The 22,500-nt window shown below is 47.3% G+C and overlaps 2 protein-coding genes across 5 annotated transcripts in view; both read right to left on the bottom strand.

Moving 5' to 3' along the window:
* The window catches only part of LOC123520859, a 31,080-nt gene extending 23,780 nt beyond the window's left edge, over positions 1–7,300 (bottom strand). The window contains exon 1 of one of the 2 annotated variants that reach the window (XM_045283503.1): positions 5,840–7,300. In XM_045283503.1, the coding sequence (XP_045139438.1) occupies positions 5,840–6,971 (1,132 nt within the window). In that variant the 5' untranslated portion in view covers positions 6,972–7,300. The remainder of the gene's footprint in view (positions 1–5,839) is intronic. The other variant, XM_045283502.1, reaches the window with a different exon arrangement.
* Positions 6,991–22,500, bottom strand: part of LOC123520860 — a 1,438,509-nt gene continuing 1,422,999 nt past the window's right edge. For all 3 annotated transcript variants that reach the window (XM_045283505.1, XM_045283504.1, XM_045283506.1), the window contains 3 exons: positions 11,414–11,802; positions 10,272–10,820; positions 6,991–8,977 (listed from right to left, as the gene is read on the bottom strand). In XM_045283505.1, coding sequence (XP_045139440.1) covers positions 7,324–8,977; positions 10,272–10,820; positions 11,414–11,802 — 2,592 coding nt within the window. In that variant the 3' untranslated portion in view covers positions 6,991–7,323. The remainder of the gene's footprint in view (positions 8,978–10,271; positions 10,821–11,413; positions 11,803–22,500) is intronic.

A 22,500-nucleotide genomic window follows, 5' to 3' on the forward strand; every position in this document is an offset into this window, starting at 1 on the left:
ATACCAATAACTTTCAAACCCCCATGTTGTGAATTTTTCCTTCAGATAATGTTCGTTGCTCATGCAGTCGATTCCTTGTCCATTTTGTGCCGCCCCGGCCATCATGAGCCAATACCACAGTCATTTCTATTCAATGATCACCCTCCCCCACCCCCACCAACCCTCCCTCCCACTACTACACCAAGCCATTTTCAGCAGCACCCAACCATCCCTCCCCCACCACAGCATTCACCATCATGCCTCTCCTCTCACATTCAATTTCCACCACCTTTACCAGTCACCATCACCTCGCCTCGCTTCTCACCATCACCACCGTCACAATTCCTGCTTTCCGTCCATTCTCACCGCGGCCACTATCACCACCACGACAGCGGACCCAAGCCAGCCCTACTGTTTCCAATTTAGGGAGTTTAAGAAGAGCGGACACAGGAGGAGATTTGCATTATGCATCAACAGTGTGAGAAGGAGGGAAGTAGGACGAGACCAAGAAAGGAATAGAATGGAGGGAAGAAATAGGCTACAAACGCAAAAGACAAGGCAAGACGGCACACGATGATAATAGTACAGTAACGGCAAAAGAGAATAGGTAAAAGGTGCATGGGTATAGAGAGAGGAGATTGATCATTATTCCCTTCCCCTCACACCTGAACTTTGCACAGCTCCACCCACCCATCAATAGGCTACCAACTCGCAACACTTACCCACCTCCCCAACCAGCCCCAACAACACTAAATCAGATTTTATCCCAAGACTCCGGGAGAAACGGGCCAAATTGGAGGAAATGGCAGATGAGGAAACTCGACCTAAGCGAGGACAGGGAAGGATTGTAGGATAGTGGGATTTGTGACTCAGAGTTTGGCTTTTGGTGGCGCAGCGAGAGGGAGAGGAAGGGAGGGAGAAAGGTTGGGTTAGGCGGTGGTGCATGGGGAGTGTCAGGCGAGGGAATGTGAGGGTGGAGGTGTGGGGTTATGCAAACGCCAGATGGGTGGAGCGAAGAGGCATTGATAGGGGAAGGGTGGGTGAGTGAGTGGCGGTGATGGGTAAATGGGGGATAGTTTGTGTGGAGGATATAGAGGAGGAGCAGGAGGAGAAAAGAATAATGTACGGTTTCAGCTATTTTTGTTATGCTGGTGATGTTTTCTTGTCGAGTTCTTGGTGAAGGAAGAGGAAATGAAGCATACGGTTATTACGTAGGTACGAGAAAGGAGTGTTAGTATTGCAAGATGAAACCCACGAGACAGGAATTCTTGATGTGCCGCGGCTGAGTGTCACGGAAAAGAATGAGTCACGAAGCCTTGAAACATTCGCAAAATCACAAACGAACATGGTAATTGACTGAACGAGTAAATTTCAAGATGCAATAAAAAGAAATACTTACACAATTCACTGAAAACATTAAAAGAAGGAAAACGCGATGAAAGGATACAATCAAAAAGTCATTAAAAGTTTTCCTGGATGAAAATACTTGTTTCCATTTATAAATATTAACTTATTAAATATATCTCTTCTCTCTCTCTCTCTCTCTCTCTCTCTCTCTCTCTCTCTCTCTCTCTCTCTCACTAAGGAGGGTGTGTCAGACTAGATTTATCTTCACCATTACCATTCACATTTAAGGAAGACCCGGCCCTATCCCCTACCCTACCTCACCCTTCCCCTTCCTTCTCCCCTCACCCCCTTCCCTTCCCTTCCCTGCCCCTCTCCCACGCCCATTTCCAGGTTGGTTGGCAGCGGCGGGCAACATTTATCAACCAATACAAATAAAATACGCTGCCAGCATTCTCCGTGCCGGCAGCATATTTTTCAGAACCGAGGTGCAGATTATTTTTTGAGGCCACGCAGTTTCAATTAATTTCTATTTCGCAGCAGCTCCGCATTATTCCGGGAGGTTTTTGAGGTTTGTTGATGATGATGATGATGATGTTGTTGTTGTTTTCTGTTTAATTCAGGTGATGTTTCTCTCTATCTCTGTCTGTCTCTCTCTCTCTCTCTCTCTCTCTCTCTCTCTCTCCAAACGTATAATATTATCTACAAAAATATTATCATCATTCCTGCTGCTGCTGCTACTACTACTATTACTACTTTTACTGCTACTATTTTTATTTTTACTACTACTACTACTACTACTACTATTACCACTACCATCATAATCATTAACATTATTATTCTCATTTCTCTATAAACAATAGTTACGAAAAAATAAATAAATAAACAAAACAAATATCAGGTCGTATTTTCTTTCCTACCACCAGTCAATCTCCCATTATCACCACCACTATCACCGCCACCATCCCTCACCACAATAGTACAAGTCTGCCGCGTCACCACCAAACTGTAAGGATCACCACGCCTAATGCCCTTGCCACACGCACCACCACCACCACCACCACCGCAGCTAACAAAGGAGGAGGCACAGCAGACGAACGAGAAAAGCAAACAAACCATATGTATACCCGTCGAGAGAGAGAGAGAGAGAGAGAGAGAGAGAGAGAGAGCGTAAAATTCAAAAAGACCTCCTTAGATTAAAACTGGACTTTCAGAATCAACCGTACAACTCAAAATTCGCTACAGCAGAGAGAGAGAGAGAGAGAGAGAGAGAGAGAGAGAGAGAGAGAGAGAGAGAGACACTCCCACGCCCCGCACCGCTCGTCAGTCACAGTATACACACAGACTCACCCATGACCCCCATAACCCTACCAGCCTCGGCCAGCACCAGGGATCCACCCACCGACACAGCAAAAGCAGCAGCAGCAGCAGCAGCAGCATTACATACATACTCGTGCTTCCACCCATGAAATTAATAGAGAGAGAGAGAGAGAGAGAGAGAGAGAGAGAGAGAGAGAGATACGTATGAAGAGATAATGTAAAAATTTATCCTCTTTTTGCTCACTCAGTTTCTCTCTCTCTCTCTCTCTCTCTCTCTCTCTCTCTCTCTCGTACCATATCGCAATGCATGGTTTCGAATTATATTCTTTGGTAACATCTTCGCCCAAGCGAGAGAGAGAGAGAGAGAGAGAGAGAGAGAGAGAGAGAGAGAGAGAGAGAGAGAGAGAGAGAGAGAGAGAGAGAAAAATTAAAACTCTCTACCTATTTCGTTGCCGTAAATTATCTAATAACAGCGTAAACAACAATCATCACCACCACCATAAGCGTTCAACAAGTCTCTCTCTCTCTCTCTCTCTCTCTCTCTCTCTCTCTCTCTCTCTCTCTCTCTCTGGCTACCATCGCTTGCACCCGTTCCAAATATTACAACAACCACTTGAGCAACGAGAGGACCAGCTGCACCCTTTATCTGCTGCAGGAGAAGGGCAAGGCGGGGAAAGGCAGCAAGGATAGGGGAAGGAAAAGGGGTGAAGGAATGGGAACATAGGGAAGGAGAGAGTAAGAAAAAGGAAAGAGGAGGAGTGTATAGTTCTGTCTTCCACTACCAGTACTATTAATCTTTTCCTTCTCTCTCACTCTTATTTGTTTTCTATTCAACAAGGCACAAATTCAACGTCTAAAATTAGCGTAATGAGCACGCACACACACACACACACACACACACACACACACACACACACACACACACACACACACGTAGCTAGAGTCCACTTTTCATATTTACATGATAATAATAATAATAAAAAGACCAGCTTACATTGTGAGGCGTAAACTTATGAATAATAAAGAGTACAAAGGTAAGACATTAGAGAGTCAGGGTATCTTAAACATAAAGAAAGAAAGAAAGAAAGAAAGAAAGAAAGCATTGTATGTCAGATAAATACAAGACGATTCTGTTCTCTCTCTCACACTCTCTCTACGTATGTCTTATGCACACACACACACACACACACACACACACACACACACACACACACCAGACTACAACACAAAAGCGCCAGGCGGATGTATGTATGTATGTATGTATGTATGTACGTGCGTATGTGTGTATGTCTCTAGCCAACCAATGACGTCCGTGTATTCTGGGCAGTTACGTCACTACTAGCTCTGGTCAACACTACTACCCTAACCTGCCTCCTGCCTCATGCCTCCTGCCTCTTGACTTACCCTGCCAGCTTCACTCACCTCGCCTACCTTGCCGCGCCCAGCCTGTCTCTTGCTCCCGCCGCGCCCGCTCACTTCCATATCTTGCCCAGCCCCCACATCCACATCCACCTACACACACCTTCACTCTCTCTCTCTCTCTCTCTCTCTCTCTCTCTCTCTCTCTCTCTCAGGAACACCCGTAGAAATGCATGGCCAACTGGAGAGGAGGAGGGAGATGGAGAGGAGAAAAGATAGTGAGGGAGGAAATACACGAAGGAGATAGGGAGAGGGGAAGGAAGTGGGAGATAGGAAAATACAACGTGGCGTGCAAGGCAAGAGGAGGAGGAGGAGGAGGAGGAGGAGGAGGAGGAGGAGGAGGAGGAGGAGGAGGAGAAAATAAAAGTAACAAGAAGTGAGATAGTTGGTAGAAAGATGGGAAGGAAGGAAGGAAGGAAGGAAGGAAGGAAGGAAGGAAGGAAGGAAGGAAGGAAGGAAGGAAGGAAGGAAGGAGAGGATAGGAAAGGAGAATATATAGAAACCAAGTCACACACACACACACACACACACACACACACACACACACACACACACACACACACACACACACACACACACACACACACACACGTTGCCTTCAGCATTTACAAGCAAAGGGAATTCTGTTCACTCAACGTTAAACTTCTTGGCAAGAGTGGATGGTATGGGAGAGGAGGCGGGAGGAGGGAAGGGGAAGGTAATGATGAAAAGCGGAGGAAAGGAGGGAGAGGGAAGAGAGGCAAAGAGGGGAGAGGAAGAGGAGAGGAGAGATTTAAGAGATATGTAGAAAATAATAATAATAATGATCTCGGTTATAACATAATGAGAGAGAGAGAGAGAGAGAGAGAGAGAGAGAGAGAGAGAGAGAGAGAGAGAGAGAGAGAGAGAGAGAGAGAGAGAGAGAGAGAGAGAGAGACGAAAAATTGATAAATATAGAAAGAAAGAGAGAAAAAAAGAGATCACGAGGAGATATGAAAATAAATGGGGAAGCAAGACACTTGGAGGCGAGCCGAGGGTGAGAATGAGAAGGAGAAAGAGAAAAAAAAATAATGGAAAGACAAGATAACAAAATGAGGTACAGTGTGTGTGTGTGTGTGTGTGTGTGTGTGTGTGTGTGTGTGTGTGTGTGTGTGTGTGTTGGCTAGCCAGAGGGGGCGGCTGGCGCACACTTCGTCTTTGTCATACGTCGAGGGTGATCAATATTTCGAGTCTTCTTCCAGCGACGGGGGGAGAAAACGGACGGGGATGAGGGAGGTATAGGGGGTTGGAGGAGGATGAGAGAGAGAGAGAGAGAGAGAGAGAGAGAGAGAGAGAGAGAGAGAGAGAGAGAGAGAGAGAGAGAGAGAGAGAGAGAGAGAGAGAGAGAGAATGTGAAGGAGGGAGAAGAGCGAGGAGGGTGAGAGAAAGGAGGAGGAAGAAACGAGAAATGAGTCAGTAATAGGTTCCGCTCTTACGTCTACTATCTCCTCATGGAGAGAGAGAGAGAGAGAGAGAGAGAGAGAGAGAGAGAGAGAGAGAGAGAGAGAGAGAGAGAGAGAGAGAGAGAGAGAGAGAGAGAGAGAGAGAGAGAGAGAGAGAGAGAGAGAGAGAGAGAGAGAGAGAGAGAGAGAGAGAGAGAGAGAGAGAGAGAGAGAGAGAGAGAGAGAGAGAGAGAGAGAGAGAGAGAGAGAGAGAGAGAGAGAGAGAGAGAGAGAGAGAGAGAGAGAGAGAGAGAGAGAGAGAGAGAGAGAAACGTGTTCCGTAAGAGAAATTACAGTACTGGTAATAAGCCACCTACCGAAATCGAGGAGGTCCTTCATGTAGCCGGGGCCCCGCGACGCCCGCGCCTGGCCTTCACGGGGCGGCGGGTGTAGGCGGGAAAAGCCTTGCGGGCCTGCCTCACCCTGACCTCCGCCCGCCAAGCCTGACCCGACGCCCGAGTCGCCACCCGCCGCCTCTACGGCATTCCATCTGGGACTTTTTTGTGTAGTGTACTGAGCAGTTCCTGTTGTGGCGCTGGTGGCGCTGGTGGCGGAGAGGCGGCTGCCTAGTGGGCTGAGACCGAGGCTGAGGGCGTCGTCTCGCTCCTCCGCTAGATGATCCACGGGTCTCAGTCTTGCGTGGGAGCTTTGTGACGCGGGTCCCGCCTTCCCCTTTCCATCCTCGGCGGTGTGATTGGGCGCCTTTCCATCAGTGCGGCGGGAAGGGGACCAGTAGGGGCCCGTCCTCTCCTCATTCCCTCGCTCGCCGGCTTTTCTCGTTGGATTCCCAGTGCTTCGGTCTGGCCCAGAAGTTGCATGGGAGTCGATTTTACGGCGATCGGGTTGTGCCAAATAAAGTTTCTTGTACTTGTGATAGTCCAGCACTTTGAAGTTGGGAGGATGGTCGGGGTCGAGGGGCGGGGCAAAGGGGAAGTCTTGGTATTCTGAGAGTGCGGAGGACGACGACACGGTGGGGTCTGGTTGGGGTCGGGATGTGTCGAGGGAATGACTGGGTTGTGGGCCTCTCAATCCGCCGCTCCCGCCCCTCACAGTCGATTGCCTCCTCTCACGCTCATCCCAGGGAAGCCCTGCGGCGGCGAGAGCCTCGGGTGCTGTGGCTGCTGCCCCGTCCCGCCCCGATGGGGACCCGAGTGTGAAGCTGACAGGCGTGTGTGCTGAGTCACCGTGCTGATGGGCGGGCGGGCGGCCCGTCCGTGCCACTTGCCTCGCCTCGGTCGCACTGCCCACGTCATTCTGGGCTTCATGGGCGTCATTCGCGTCATCCTCGTCGACTTTCACATCACCTCCCGAGGTCAAATAATTTTCTTTGTACCCAACTTCCTGTTCCTTGGCGTGGCGTGGGGCCGCCTCTCCCCTGACGTCGCCGACACGCGTTTCTCGGCGGCCTTTGTCCCTCCTTCCTTCACGTTGCTCTGGTTTTGACATCATTTTCAGCTTTTCTTTTTTACGTCTCTTCTTTACCCTACCACTGAATCTCTGAAGATCTGCTCGCTGCTCCAGTTGGTCGATTGTCTTTGTTGTTGGGGGGTCTCCTCCCCACCGATCCCCGGTCTGTGTCCCGTGGCGCTGCTGGAGGGACGATAGCCGCAAGCCCTCGCTCCCTCTAACATCATGATCAGTGCCAAATGAAAATTGGTCTCTCTCTTTATTATCTGACTGGGAAGCAACAGAAAGAGGAGACGCTTTAGGTGAAAGGGAGAGACGTGGTGGCACAAGACGGTAAGGATGATCAGCCTCCTGCCCCTCGCGTGCTGCTGCAACCTGTAGTAGTGGACCTGGCCTACTTGTCAATTTCAAGGAAATGGCCCTCCCTCTTCACAGCGGCTTTCGTGAGAGCATCCACTTCAATGGGAACTGCGGAATCAAGTGGCGAAGCTTCCTGCCTGATTGCCGCGCGACGAGGCCTTGCTTCAGACGCCTTGGCCTGGGTCGCTGCAGTCTTCCGCATCCCAAACTGGGCGTCGAGCGGTGGCTTGACGGTGGTGTGCTTCCCGTCTTCCTCCAACCCACGGCGAGCATTCTCGGCCACACCTCCCGTCCCTGCCTCGGTCATTGGTCGTCGTTCCTCTTTTCTGTCACTTCCGCCGTCGTGTGAGTTTTCACGCACTCTGTGATCACCGTCATTTGCCCACCACAACCTATTTTCTTTCTCTTCCACTTCTTCCTTTTCTTCCTCTTCCTCCTCCTCTAAGATCTTCAGATACTCATTTTCTTGGACTTTTCCCTTACTCAGAATGACTTGGTGCTGTCGGACTGCCTTTTCACCATCAAAAACTTTTCCCATTGCCTCCCACTTCACCCCACTCCTGCGTGACTCGCCGTGGTCCACGCGCTGCGCTGTCGCCAGCCACAAGTCTTCAACTGCCACTTTTTCTGCAGGCGAGTTCCTCTTTGTTCTGTGTGGATAATCAGGGTTGGTGTGTCCGGCTTGGTGTTCTGCTTCCGGGGCTGCAGTGATAGGATGTGACGGTCCCGACAGCCATCCTTCAGTAGGTGAGAGGGCCGTGGGATCCTTTACCTTCTCGCCCTCTATTCCCTGTGGCGGGAAGTGAACGGCGCGATGAACCAGGTGGCTGTGGTGGTTGTCTAACGTGACCTTGATGAAGGCGGTTGCGGGGGCCGTGGGGGAGGCGGGCGCCGGTGGAGCGGCCTCGTCCGTCACGGGTCTCTGAGCTGCCTCGCCTGAATGACGGCCAACAACCTTTCGATGCATATTGGTTTGGGAGGAAGATGTACGATCGCTCTCTCTCATCTGGCGTCGCTGGGCATGGTGTGTTGCTGCTGGTGCAGAACGAGAGATCCGCACTCCTTCCCTTGCCAGATCATTATTCGGCCTGCTTAGGTCAACTGCAGCTTGCAATGGATTGATATTTGCTACAGTCACCTTCCCTCTAGGGTTACCCTGATCTAAAACTTGATTAATGTCAGACGTGGGGTTCTTGCGTAAGGCAGTAGCGATGCCAAGGGATGCGGCACTCGGGCGGCCCCATCGGTGGTATATTTCTGCCACCTGATGCAAAATCTCCGGTGCGATGATCTCAGGGAGGTTCTGCAGGTCGTGGGTGCTTAGGCTGGGCGTGGGAAAGGCGAGGTTGGGATTGGAATCCTCCTCTGGGGCAGTCTGAGTGGGCCTTTCTTGTAGCGCCGACTTGTTGTACACTCTGAGGTAGTCACTGGGTCGAGAAAAGAAGGATTCGTCTACCTCAGTCTGCCGGAGAATGCGTTGCAGGGTGACCTCCGCCTCACTAGCGGCCGTCTGCTGCTCCGAGTTCAGCATAGGAGCGTACTGTTCATTCACCAACATCTTGAGCCTCCACGTGTAACGCAGCACCGCCAACTCCTCAGGAGAGCATGACATACACTCACTCTCAAACACCATCCTGCGGAGAGCGCCGAATGGGAACTGAGACCCGAGGCAGGTCTGGATTCCGATGCTGTGGGAGAAAGATGACGTTAATAGTAATTTTACGACAATGCTAAATATTGTCTTATAAAACGACATGTTTAGAAACCATTTATATGAAGTAATATCCTTCATGTTATCAATTATAAATAATAGGGACGCTAAAACAAAAATTAATTCTTGTGCACGTCATTTCTTACAAATGAAAAAAATAATACACACACTACGTATAGTTGATGTTACGCTAAAGACTTAAATTTCGCCCTGCGCCGCGTGTCTCGCCTCCTAGCTGCTCTTACACTTTCTCGCTTACTGGATGACAACACAGACTTTGCTGATCAATATCCCGCAGGGCACAGGTGCGTCGCCTGTCTCGGCTCAATGAATTTTGGGCGAGTGGTCTGGCTCGAGGTTTGTTCATAACTCCGCCGGTCGCTGCACAATGGGACGAAAGGTCCGTTTGAGTGAATTGGATTTCCATATATATATTCAATCTCGTTCGCGTCCCAGTATTCCCCGGAGTTTCTGTGAGTTGACAAGATCCACGGCATCTTACAAGGCGGTGAGCGAGGCGGCGGCGGCGGCTCGGGCGGCGCTCACCAAGAGAGGCGGCGCAGTTTACGGCTCGTCGAGGCCCGGATGATCCGTTTCGCATTTGGAGTGATATTCTTTATGGCCCGACGCCGAGCCTCCGACACGCCTCCATCTCGCCGCGGAAAAGAAAGCGGGACTCCATCACACAGGAGTCAAAAGAGGCTTTCCCAGAAAACGGCGGGAAATATAAACCCAATAAAAGTCCAGGACGACGACCAGAGAGACTGAAATATATTCATGAAAGTGAGTGAATTGTGGGCTGAGGCGGCAGGATCCCTACGTTACTTTTCTCCCATTTTGTCATCCATTCTTTCCTCCTTGTTTTCCTTTTCATTCTAAGTTTCCTAAAGCAACCCTCCTGTTCCCTGTCCCCTTCACTGCTCCCCGAGGGAAATATTCAGGTCGTGCTCTACTTCGCAGCGACAGTCAGTTACAGGACAAATGGGGCCATTCTTTCCTTGTCTCGCCCAATTACTTCCAGCTGCCAACAATTAGTCTCGCTGCGGCGCTAAGCCCTTGGGTCGCCTTTCCCGTAAAACGCTAAATACTGGAATATTCTTATTTTTTCGTCTCGTCTTTCCAAAGCACTTAAAATTATAAGAAGTGTGTGTTCCCTTCCCGAGCAACAAAGCTTCGGGCGCCCACAGCTTGCCTAATACGTCCATCACGCGATATTTTTCACCCGCTTCCCAGCTCCCAGAGTCCATTGCCCTCTGTTATCAAGTACTTACTTATCTCTTGGGGATGAGATGGACACCACCTGCGATGCTTCGACTCTGTGTTTAGGATCCTTTTTGATGGAGGCGCTGAACTTGAAGCGTTTGTGAGTGGAGACCAAGGTGGAGGCAGGGAAAGTGAGGCTCACAATGTAGTGCTGGCTTGTGTTAAAGACTTTGTGTAGAAAGTGAGAGTCATCATACATGTGGAATGGTGAAAATATCTTGTTGAAAGGCAGTGAAAAATGAGACGAGGTAAATGGGTTGTTCTTCAGGTTTTTGTCACTGCTGCTGCTGCTGCTGCTGCTGCTATCACTACTGCTGGTGTTGTGCAGTAACTCCCAAAGGTGTTGCAGGCGAGAGAACAGATTCTCGCCCTCGTTAGTGCTGGTGGGAAAGCTGCTGAGTTGGTTGGCCTCAGTGAAGCAGGAGGCAGAAGGTGCGTCCAGGGGGCTGCAGCGAAAACTGACTGTGAAGTTGGGAGAGGGGGACGTCACCTCCACACGCAGGGTCACGTTGGCGTCCCGGTCCACCTCCCGCTCCGTCCCGTCCACGAAGGTCACTCTGTAACGACAAACCACCGCGCGGTTACATAACATTGAGAGTTGGGGAACACACACACACACACACACACACACACACACACACACACACACACACACACACACACACACACACACACACACACACACACACACACACACACACGATGATTTTACAGTGCAATACAATCAGCCTCTCAACCTAAAGCTCAGCCAACGGCACTCAACTTTAATTTCCAGTGGTCTTCATGCCGTGCTTTCTGTAGACTAAGTCCAGCAACACATGCTTTGTGTGAGACACTTTTCTTGCCTTCCATCAATCTATCAGTTTTGTTCCATTCACGATGAGAAGCCAAGGAATTGAGAGACAAAATGACAAAACACGCTATTCTTTAAAGTTCTCTTTCTTCACCTTCATCATCCACTTTTCTTCTTCTTCTTCCTCCTCCTCCTCCTTCTCCGTCTCCATCTCGCTTCTTCATACTGTTTATGAGTAGGAGACGGAACGCCAATACTGTTCGTGAGCCAATCATCGACAGGCTCCCATCAAACCTTTCAGTACCCAAGATGATTGCGCTCTCTCTCTCTCTCTCTCTCTCTCTCTCTCTCTCTTACCTCAACCTGGTGGCCACAACGCTGAAGGTGGTGTTGTAGGAAGCCTGGACGATGGTGCCACGCTCCTTCACCGTCAGTTGAGTGGTGTACTCTCCGTCCTCCAGCGAACGAGGCGCCAGGACACCCATCATCAGGCCTTGTTCTTCTTCCTGCGGCAATGAAACTGCCAGGCCAAGGATCCTCTTTGCGATGTCAGTGCGAAGCCAGTCCGGCCAGTCATGGTCATACACTGGATGGACGAGAAGGGAGGGCGTGTCCAGGCGGGTACTCGAGAGGGGCACTTCTTGGCCATCCTTGTTCCAGATGGTCCAGCGGTACTCCGGGCCACTCCCCAGCGGACAGTTTCGCAGCAGTGACGGCTCCACAAGAATCTCCTGCGTGCCATCGAACTGTGGAAGAAAACGAGACACCGTAAGAGACTAATCTGAGAGGAGTAGAGAGAAAACGCGAACACATTGAACTGCAGGGGACCAGTAGACACGTGTCAGTAAGAGCCTAAACTGAGAGTAAGGGAGGGAGAAGACAATAGGAAGACATCAACTGTGGAAGACAAGGAGATGCCGTAAGAGGCAAAGCTGAGGGTAAGAAAGAGAAAAGACAATACGGAAAAGATCTAACTGGGAAGGACAAGGAGAAACAGTAAGAGCCAAGTAAGGGAGAGAGGAAAATAAGAAGACATCAATTAGACTGTGGAGGGCAAGGAGACACCGTAACAGGCAAAGCTCAGAATAAGAATAAGAAAGAACACTAAAACAATAAGACAAGCTGAGAGAAACACTGCGAGGGGACACCACTAAGGAAAAGGAAACAATATTAAGAGGATAAAAAGAAAATGACGCCACGGTAAAAGAAAATAATACTGTGGAAGACAAGGAGATAATCATGAGAGGCAAAGCTGGAAGTAAAAAGAGAGAATACTATAATAAGAGATGAAAAGAGAGAAAGAGAAAGATAAGGACGCCACGAGGAGACACCACCAGGGGGGAAAGAAAAGGAAACAGCATTAAGAGGATAAAAAAAAAAAAAGAAAGGATGAAAAATGACAAACACAATAAGAAAAAATGTCGAGAGAAGCACACCGCGAGAGAAAAATGGAGTCAAATAACATCACTCACTCAGATAAAACAGAAAATGACACCGCACTTAAGAACACCACAACAAAAAAAGAAAGAAAACAGAAAAAAAACAACAACGCGACAATATACACAAGACAGAAAAAAAAAAAAAGAAAAGAAAAAAGGAAGAGAAAATAACATTACAAGGACAAACACAAAATGACAAGTGAGGAAAAAGAGAGAGAAAAAAAGAACGACAAAACGACACCACATGAGAGAGAAAGAAAATAAGCTACTAAAAAGATGAAAAAAAGAAAGAGAAAAAAAAAAGAGACATTACGAGGGGAATAGAAAATGACACCACGAACAGAGCATGATAAAGCCTCTATTTACCTGACGTGTGGCAAATAAAAAAAAAAACAAATAGAAAAAAAAAGTAATGATAGACGCAGCCAAGCCATCAGGTGTCGTGACGCAGGGAACAGGTGACGGTAGGGAAGAGCGAGGTAGGTAGAGGTAGGGAGAGGGTTGGAATTATATGACACACAGTAAGCGAAGGAAGGGAAGGAAGGAGGAAGGAAGGGAAATGAGAAGAGTGACAAAAGTGGAGCTGGGACGAGGAAAGTGGAGAGGAGAGGAGTCAGGAAAGAGAGGAAGAGGGAAGACTAATGAGTGAGCAAATGAAACGAAAGCAAAATAGAAAAAAAAAGTGAAAAGAGAAGGAGTCAGTTAGGTGAGGAAAAAGTGAATGAAAGAATAAGAAAAAAGAGCAAGTGATTAAGTGAATGAAGGAAGAAAGAAGAGAAATGAAAAGTGAGAGAAACAAGACGTCTCCCACTTCTCATTCAGAAGGATGGTGGAGGACAGAAATGAATGAGAGCAAAGGAGGGAAGGAGAAGAGAGAGATAGAGAGACAAAGAAGGAATGAGAAGGAAGGAAAGGAAAAGGAATGAGAAATGAGAGAAATAGAGAGGAGTCAAGACAGAAGGATGGTGGGGGAAGGAAAGTGAATGAGAGAGAGGGAAGACGAGTGAGCGAGTGAGTGAAGGAGAGATGGGGGAGGAGTAAGGGAGGGAAGAGGGTAGGGAGAGGCAAGGAGGAGCAGGCAGACAAGTGGTAAATTGAACAACGTCACCACACCCAAGGGAGGCGAGGCACCAGTCCCCCTGAGGCGCGTAGAAGCAATCGTTTCTCTCTCTCTCTCTCTCTCTCTCTCTCTCTATGGTGACATATTCGTTTTTCCGTTCCTGGGTTATTTATGACGAGAGAGAGAGAGAGAGAGAGAGAGAGAGAGAGAGAGAGAGAGAGAGAGAGAGAGAGAGTAAATACATGAACATAGCCCACGAAATCTGCTGAATGCACGCAGATCACGCTGTAAAAGACATGGACATCACAAACTCCCCCCTCATCTCTCTCTCTCTCTCTCACACTTTGATCTCAGGCTGTGTGAGACTCCGCAGCCTGCGTAATGAAGCCCTGATGCACACACACACACACACACACACACACACACACACACACACACACACACACTATTCCAAGACGTACGTTTCGTAATGTATAATATATCCGTGCTGCTCATGTATTTCCTGGATGATGAGAGAGAGAGAGAGAGAGAGAGAGAGAGAGAGAGAGAGAGAGAGAGAGAGAGAGAGAGAGAGAGAGAGAGAGAGAGAGAGAGAGAGAGAGAAAGATGAAAAAAATACATGCACGATCTTTTATATTTTTGCTTTTATCCTTGCATTCATACTAGATCAAGAAAGCGTTTAAATTATCTAGTAATTTTTTCCCTGTTACCACAAAGCACTATTGCACATGTTATTATTATCATTACCACAATCATTATTATCATTATCACCATTACTGTCAGGGGTAGTGGTGGTAGTGGTGGTGGATGTGGTAATGTTTCTCTTCAATTATAACAATTACTCGACACCTTTTGGCGCCCGAATGCCGTCAGCTTCCCGTCAGGTCCCCGTCAGGTCGCCGTCAGCGTGTGCACCTCAGCCTCCCGTCAGCGGCACGACAGCCTCGCTAAATTATGAGGTCTGGCGCAGAGCAGACTAAGCTTAATTATATGTGCTGGAATAGATCATACTATTTCCATAAGCCTTCCCTTAACGCCGGGAGGAGCAGCCGCAGCAGTCAGAGGAGGAGGAGGAGGAGGAGGAGGAGGAGGAGGAGGAGGAGGAGGAGGAGGAGGAGGAGGAGCGACAATCATATACCGTGGGTGGAAAATTGCAGTCCGTAGGGTTTGGAAAAAGAGAGAGAGAGAGAGAGAGAGAGAGAGAGAGAGAGAGAGAGAGAGAGAGAGAGAGAGAGAGAGAGAGAGAGAGAGAGAGAGAGAGAGAGAGAGAGAGAGAGAGAGAGAGAGAGAGTAATGTCGTCACCAACCACCACCATCATCATCACCAATAAAACAATCACCATCACTACCACCACCACCACCTCTCATAGCTATCACAATCACCACCACCACCACCACCCATCATCATCATCAGGTTTTGTGTCACCACCACCAATCAAAAACGCCACATGACCATCACTGTTATCACCATCTTTCTCCTTTATCTGATTAATTTCACTATTTTTTTTTCCTTTCCTTTTTCTTTATCAATACTATTCGGATTCTCTTTATCTTATTGTTCTCCTTTATCATCACTACCTCTATTTCCCATTTTCTCTTCATTTACTAGTCAGCATCACCACTGTCACTATTAACCGTCACAATCACCACCACCACCACCACGTGACGACTGGCTCATACACAAATTCCTCCCACCTCGTCTCGGACACGTCACACTAATTCACGAGTGGACGTCTTTTCATACATAATACACGACTGTGTTATGCATACTTGAACACGATGCATAACTTAGGGGCTGGCACTGCACGCTACTAACACACACACACACACACACACACACACACACACACACACACACGTTACTGTCCTCCTCTAACGGGTGTGTGTGTGTGTGTGTGTGTGTGTGTGTGTGTGTGTGTGTGTGTGTGTGTGTGTGTGTGTGTGTGTGTGTGTGTGTGTGTGTGTGTGTGTGTGTTTAGATGCTCTCGTGGTATGAAAACGTTACATTGTTGTTCATGAATATTCCTATCTAATAACTAACTTTAAGGTAGAAACACACTAATGAAAACTTACAAAAGAGTTTTTAACAAAATAGAAATTTATGAGGAGGATATCCGGCGATTTTTCAAACATATATTTTAAAGGAAAATAATAATAATAACACACACACACACACACACACACACACATCTGGTGGAGTGGCATAACACGTTCGTACTTGTTTTTTAGTTTTCTTTTTTTAAATCCTCTCACTGGATTACATAATGCTTCTGGAACAGATTAACCCTTTATCAGGCAAGGAAAAAAATGTTACTGTTGACTTTTACAACTGAGTAAATAGAAAAAAAAAATATATATATAATACCACATAACCAGGAACACACCAAATATCAACATGACTACTTTAACTACATTTTGGCCTAGTGTGGTCGAGTTTATATCATTATTACTACTACTGATATCATTTTCATCATTGTTATCATCGTCGTCACCTTCTTCATAAGTATAATTTTTGTAAGAAACTATTTTTTGCTGTTCTAATTCTCATTTCTATTATATTTGCTTCACCGGGGATCGAACCATGGAACGAACTCCTTAGCTAACTGTAAGCCAAAGGAACTGCTCATGGTACCACTAAACCATTTGCATAAAAAAAAGAACGGAAAAGAAAAAACAAAATACCAGCAGAATGACCCTTTATACTTACACTACCTTGAAAGCTTTAATCCTTGCAACTTTAACCCAACCCGACCATACCATACCATCCCCCACCCCTCTCCTTTTTTATTATTTTTTTCCCCCAATCCTCACCCTGCCAGGCCTCGGGTTCCCAGGGAGCGGCCATTATTTCCTCCACACCAACTCCGACTATAACTCAGGGTCTAAGTATCGCCTCTCCCTCACCCCTGCATCCGCCCCTGCCTCATCCACTTCACCCACTCCCTCGCCCTCTTCCATCTCCATTTCCTGTTCCCTCAACCTGCTATTCACGACACAACCCCTGCGTTACATACATTTTTTTTTCTCTCCCTCTCTCTCTTTCTCTCTCTCCGTCTTTCTCTTTCTTTCTCTCTCTCTCTCTTTTATTGCTATTTACTTGCCTTGGCGTGTTATTGTTACGTAATTTCGTCTTCATTTTTCACCGTCAGTATTATTTTCTGTGTCTCTTTATCTCTTTCGTTCTGTCCAGTATTTCAAAGTATACGTTTAACTTTGCTTTTTCTTCCTTCCCTTTACTTTTTCTTGCTTCCTTCTTCTCAGTCTTTATTCCTTCACATTCCAACCACACTCTCCTTCCATCACATATCTTCCTCCATCTTAAGTTCCTACATCTTCTCCCCGTCCTCCTTCTCCTCCAAGTCTTCCCCGCTACACATCCCCACCACCTTTCCTTCCTTCCTTCCTTCAGCGACTTTAACTTGGCTACCCACCATATGCAAATTAGCCGTAAACTACACAAGTTGCGAGATAAATCTGGGATGGACCACGTTCTGCCCACGTCGGGGGAGTGAAGACGCCCGCACACTTCCACCTCACCCGCCTCGCTTCCCCGCCAGCATCTCCCGCCCCCAGGAAACTCAGGTGCTTGCGACAGGTGCGCGCCGCCTCATTAAGACAACAGGCACTTCGCTCCCACCTTGGCTGTCTCTCAGTGAGTTTCCTGGTGCGAGAGAGAGAGAGAGAGAGAGAGAGAGAGAGAGAGAGAGAGAGAGATATAAGCTTCTCTTAATACCATTATTCTGTTTAAACAAGAGATTTGCCTCTCTCTCTCTCTCTCTCTCTCTCTCTCTCTCTACCTCCTTGAACAGACTTAATTCCCTTCATCAATACTGTAAAATCTTACATTTAGGATTGAACATCGATTTTGTACCATAACTCTCTCTCTCTCTCTCTCTCTCTCTCTCTCTCTCTTTCTGCAGTAACCCCAAAACACCATCACCTTTCTCTTCCAATTAACTAAGGGTTACCTGTGCCGCGGAGAAGTTAATGGACTAATTAATACCTGTTGCAAAAGTCACAGGGGGAAAAACGAGCAAACTTGTTGATATACGAGGGTCACTAATTCCCAGAGAGAGAGAGAGAGAGAGAGAGAGAGAGAGAGAGAGAGAGAGAGAGAGAGAGAGAGAGAGAGAGAGAGAGAGAGAGAGAGAGAGAGAGAGAGAGAGAGAGAGAGAGAGAGATAAAACTACAACTACCATATAAGACATAAAAAAGGTACACACACCTACATCACACACACACACACACACACACACACACACACACACACACACACCTGTTCCTGTCTTCCTAATTACTCCTTAACCATAACACACTTGGAGAGAGAGAGAGAGAGAGAGAGAGAGAGAGAGAGAGAGAGAGAGAGAGAGAGAGAGAGAGAGAGAGAGAGAGAGAGAGAGAGAGAGAGAGAGAGAGAGAGAAGCACCAAAAACCTTACAAACAAAAATAAATATAAGTACTTTAAACTCCCCACAATCTCTCTCTCTCTCTCTCTCTCTCTCTCTTGAGCAGGACCAGCGTGCCACTTTGCTAAACGCGACGGTAAACTACAATAAAACGTGTCTTTCTTATCGCTTTCAGGGCCGGGGAACGCTGGAAGATGGGGCGGGAGGAGGAGGAGAGAGGGAGCAGAGGAAAGGGAAGGGAAGGGAAGGGAAGGGAAGAGCTTGAGGATAAAGACAAGGAAAGCTGTAGAGGGTAGAGGAGGAGAGTGGAGGAAAGGAGGGAGGGAAGGAGGGAAGGGGGGGGAGTGTTAAAGGTCAGGGGATGGAGGGGCGAGGAAGGAGGGAGGGAGTGAAAGGCTGTAGGAATGGAGGAAGGGGGAGATGATGAGAGAGAGAGAGAGAGAGAGAGAGAGAGAGAGAGAGAGAGAGAGAGAGAGAGAGAGAGAGAGAGAGAGAGAGAGAGAGAGAGAGGAAAGTGTTGCTATAATAGGCCATAAAACAGATGGTTCTTGTACGAAACACACACACACACACACACACACACACACACACACACACACACACACACACACACACACACACACACACACACTGTAACTAACTACCTTTTCTTCCTCGTCCTCCTCTAATATGCCACGATACTTCTTATTCTCTATTCCCTCTTCTTGGTCTCCTACTGCTGCTATTCCTCCTCCTCCTCCTCCTCTTCTTTTCTCACCCTCTCCTCCTCCTCCTCCTTTTTTTTTCTTCTCTCCCTCTTCTCCTCCTCTTCCTCTTCCTTCTCGTGTCCACCCTTTCGCCTCGCTACCTTCGCCAAAGTAATCACCCAACTTCATAATTTACACATCCACATCCCCACTCATCCACACACCACCGAGGACCTGCTGTGGAGATTAACACCCCTCCCTCCCTCCTCTCTCTCTCTCTCTCTCTCTCTCTCTCTCTCTCTCTCTCTCTCTCAGCGCCTGCCTCTAAGAGACTCACAAAACACAAGAATAATGAGACTTTAGCCAATTACTTCACCGCAAAAGGAAAAAAAAAGTTAAGCTATAAGAAAGAAAATAATCTGCGTCCCAGCAGTCCACCCGGCCAGACCTCCCCCGAAGGAGCGCGCGTTCTCAGCTCCCTCCCTTATTAAGACCACTCACAGGGCGCCCTTCGTCCGATCCCAAGCCTCTAATTAAATAAAGTTGCTTCTCCTTCGACATTTAACCCTCTACCAGAACCTATTTTCTCTCTGACTCTCTCTGTCTCACTCTTTCTCCCCACACATACACATACACTGCTGCTATCCGTTCTCTTCTCTTCTCTTCTCTTCTCTCTCCACCAGAACCTATTTTCTCTCTCACTATTTCTTTCTCCATCCATTACACACCACTGTTATCCGTTCCCTCCTCTTCTCTTCTCTCCACTGCTCCGTTTCTCCTTTTTTTTTTTTTTTGTATCTGTCCACTTCACCAGGCCAGGCTAACACACACACACACACACACACACACACACACACACACACACACACACACACACACACACACACACACACACACACACACAGCCCCTTATCAAGTTATGATGAGGATTAAAACTTATCTCTACCTCACAACGTTTTCATTCGCCTCGTGCTCTCTGTTGTCTATCTGCATGATCCCTTCCTACGCAAGAGACTGCTGGTATAACTAGATGCTTTCAACTGTGACTTCACAAAGATTACTTCCCCTCGTTGTATTCTATCCACTTAACATTCCCTCCTCTGCATGTTCTTTGTACTAGGTGATCAATTAGCAGGCCAAAAACTCTTTCCAACTCAAAGTATTTTATTCTAAGACTGCACTAGTAACGTGATTAACTTAACTGTTCCCTTGTTCCCTTTGTTACAAGAACGAGACTTTCATTCTATCAAGTTAACATTACCTACTCTCCATTTTCTTTGTAAATGATTAATTCGTAGACAATAAGGCTGTAACTCGCTGCCCTTTGACTAACGCTATACTTATGTAGTTCACCACGCCGCTGTTTCCTTAGGCACTACATGACTACGGACAATCTTCTCAAACGTTTTGTTGGTTTAACTCGACTAACAGGTTCAAGTGGAGGTTCCTGGATATTCAAGTGGGCTCTCATGATAGTTGTGCCGGTTCAATAAAGGCGCTGCATCAGTAATTTGATAAACACTCGTGGTAACTTGATTACTCATACCTGTGGTCTTTGAAAACAGTTCTTAAAGGAGACCAAGCGTTTCAAAATAAGGCCCAGTAACCTTTGATAAAACTTAAGATATTTCTCTCCTCGGTCTGTCTGTTCCCCATCTAAATCGATAAGAACATCCCAGTCCACCCTTTAAACTTTCAAATATCACCCGCTCCTTCTCATGTAATCTAAAATGAATTGGTCTCTCATCGGAACTATTTTCAAAAGGCCACAGATATTGTTAGTCGGAATCTCGTGGATGTTTCTCCTACCGGTGACGCAAAATTATTCATAAACTATTACTAGAATAAATAAAACGACATTCAAAAACAAAAAGACCCCAGATATTAATATTAAAATGAATGAATGAAGAAGAATTATTGACGGATAAAGGAGAATTATTGACAAACTATAAAGAGAATCCTGAAAACCACCCACGGAAACAAAAGACCACACATAATATTAGCTAAAATAAATGTTTTTTTCTTACTGATGATCTAGAGTTACTGGTAAGCTATCATTTAAATCATGTAAACACTTAAAAAACTTAAAAAAAAAAAAATCACTGCTCTTAAGTGTAGGTGGAAAGGTCATCTTAGGTTAGGTTAGCGCTGAAGAAAATAATGCGAGGTCTAATACTAAATAATACATAAAACTGACCAAGAATTAGTCCTGTCTTTCCCTCACATATCTCCTGCCACACTCACGGCGCTGTATTTATGTCCAGTGAAAGATTTACTGTACTCAAAACCTCTCTTCTTTGTTCGTCCGTTTTCTTTCTCCTTCCCTACTTCGTTAAATATTCTCTCTCTCTCTCTCTCTCTCTCTCTTCCAACATACATGGTTTGGTCTCAAGAAATCAATTAGTCTTCCTCCGCAGAGACACGACGCAAGAAGAAGGAGGAGGAGGAGGAGGAGGAGGAGGAGGAGGAGGAGGAGGAGGAGGAGGAGGAGGAGGAGGAGGAGGAGGAGGAGGAGGAGGAGGAGGAGGAGGAGGAGGAGGAGGACACACACACACACACACACACACACACACACACACACACACACACAGTATCTTTAGTTTGCCTTAATTCGATTAACACTCGCTCTGGAGAGAGAGAGAGAGAGAGAGAGAGAGAGAGAGAGAGAGAGAGAGAGAGAGAGAGAGAGAGAGAGAGAGATGGTTTGTCAATACTCTTCTCTATGCATGTAGTAATGTAAATCTTCAGCGCGTCTCTCCCTTCCTTCCAATATCCGCGTGCATTTTCCTCCTCTTCCTCTTCCTCTTCCTCCCCCTCTTCTTTAAATACTCGCGTTGACATCCTCTCAAGTAAACATCCGTCCATACATAACATTCTTCCGAGCAAACATCCTTGTAAACTTCCATCCTTGTGTGTAAACCTTGTAGTGGGTGGTAACACACACACACACACACACACACACACACACACACACACACACACACACACACACACACACACACACACACACGTCTTATTCCATTATTTAACACTTAGAAGTCTGACCTTAGAGAAGTTTTCGGACAATTTCTGTACCACCACCATCACCACCATCGCCACCACCACCACTATCATCACCACCATCATCAATCTATACACAGTTGAAAAAAGGCAAGGAGAAGCCTGCAAAAAGAAGCCTACCCATCTTTCCTATCTACCTCCACCCACCCTTAAGTCTTCACTCCCTTCTCCTACCCATACCCCAGTAACAGCCCCACGTCCCTTCCCCTCTCCCTCACTACCACCTCACGCCCCCTTTCCAAGATCACCGCGGCGCCCTGTGATAAATGATACTCCCCTCTCCCCCCCTCCTCTCCCCAACACAACTTCTCAAAAACTCCTGAAGTAAACCTCTACCTTCAAATCTTAACAACAACAACACCTGGACTTTTTTTCTTTTTTTCTACTTTTTATTTTTTAGTTTCCTGTCCTCCATCCTTCCCTCCCACAAACACACGGTAGCAGGGACGGGAAGGCGGGAACACCCACTTCGTCTTTCACTCCTCCTCCTCGCCTTTCTTCTCCTTTCTTCCCTCCTCCCTTTCCTCCCTCCAGCCTCGGCGTCCACTAAAGCCGTCTCCTCCATCACACGCCCAGCGCGGAGAAGCCGAGACGCGGGGCGGTGGCCTAGCACTGTCAAGAACCTAGGCTCTGGCATTCTTCAGAGGAGTTTACAGTTCTGCTTCGTGTGGACGTGGCGGTGAGAGTAAAGTGGAGAAGTGGAGGAGGAGGAGGAGGAGGAGGAGGAGGTAGTTCAATGTAAGTAAAAGGTATGAAAAACAGATGTGTATGTTTGTACGTACGTGGAGGAAAA

Source organism: Portunus trituberculatus, chromosome 47 (assembly GCF_017591435.1).
Source record: "Portunus trituberculatus isolate SZX2019 chromosome 47, ASM1759143v1, whole genome shotgun sequence".
In the NCBI taxonomy this organism is placed as follows: domain Eukaryota; kingdom Metazoa; phylum Arthropoda; class Malacostraca; order Decapoda; family Portunidae; genus Portunus; species Portunus trituberculatus.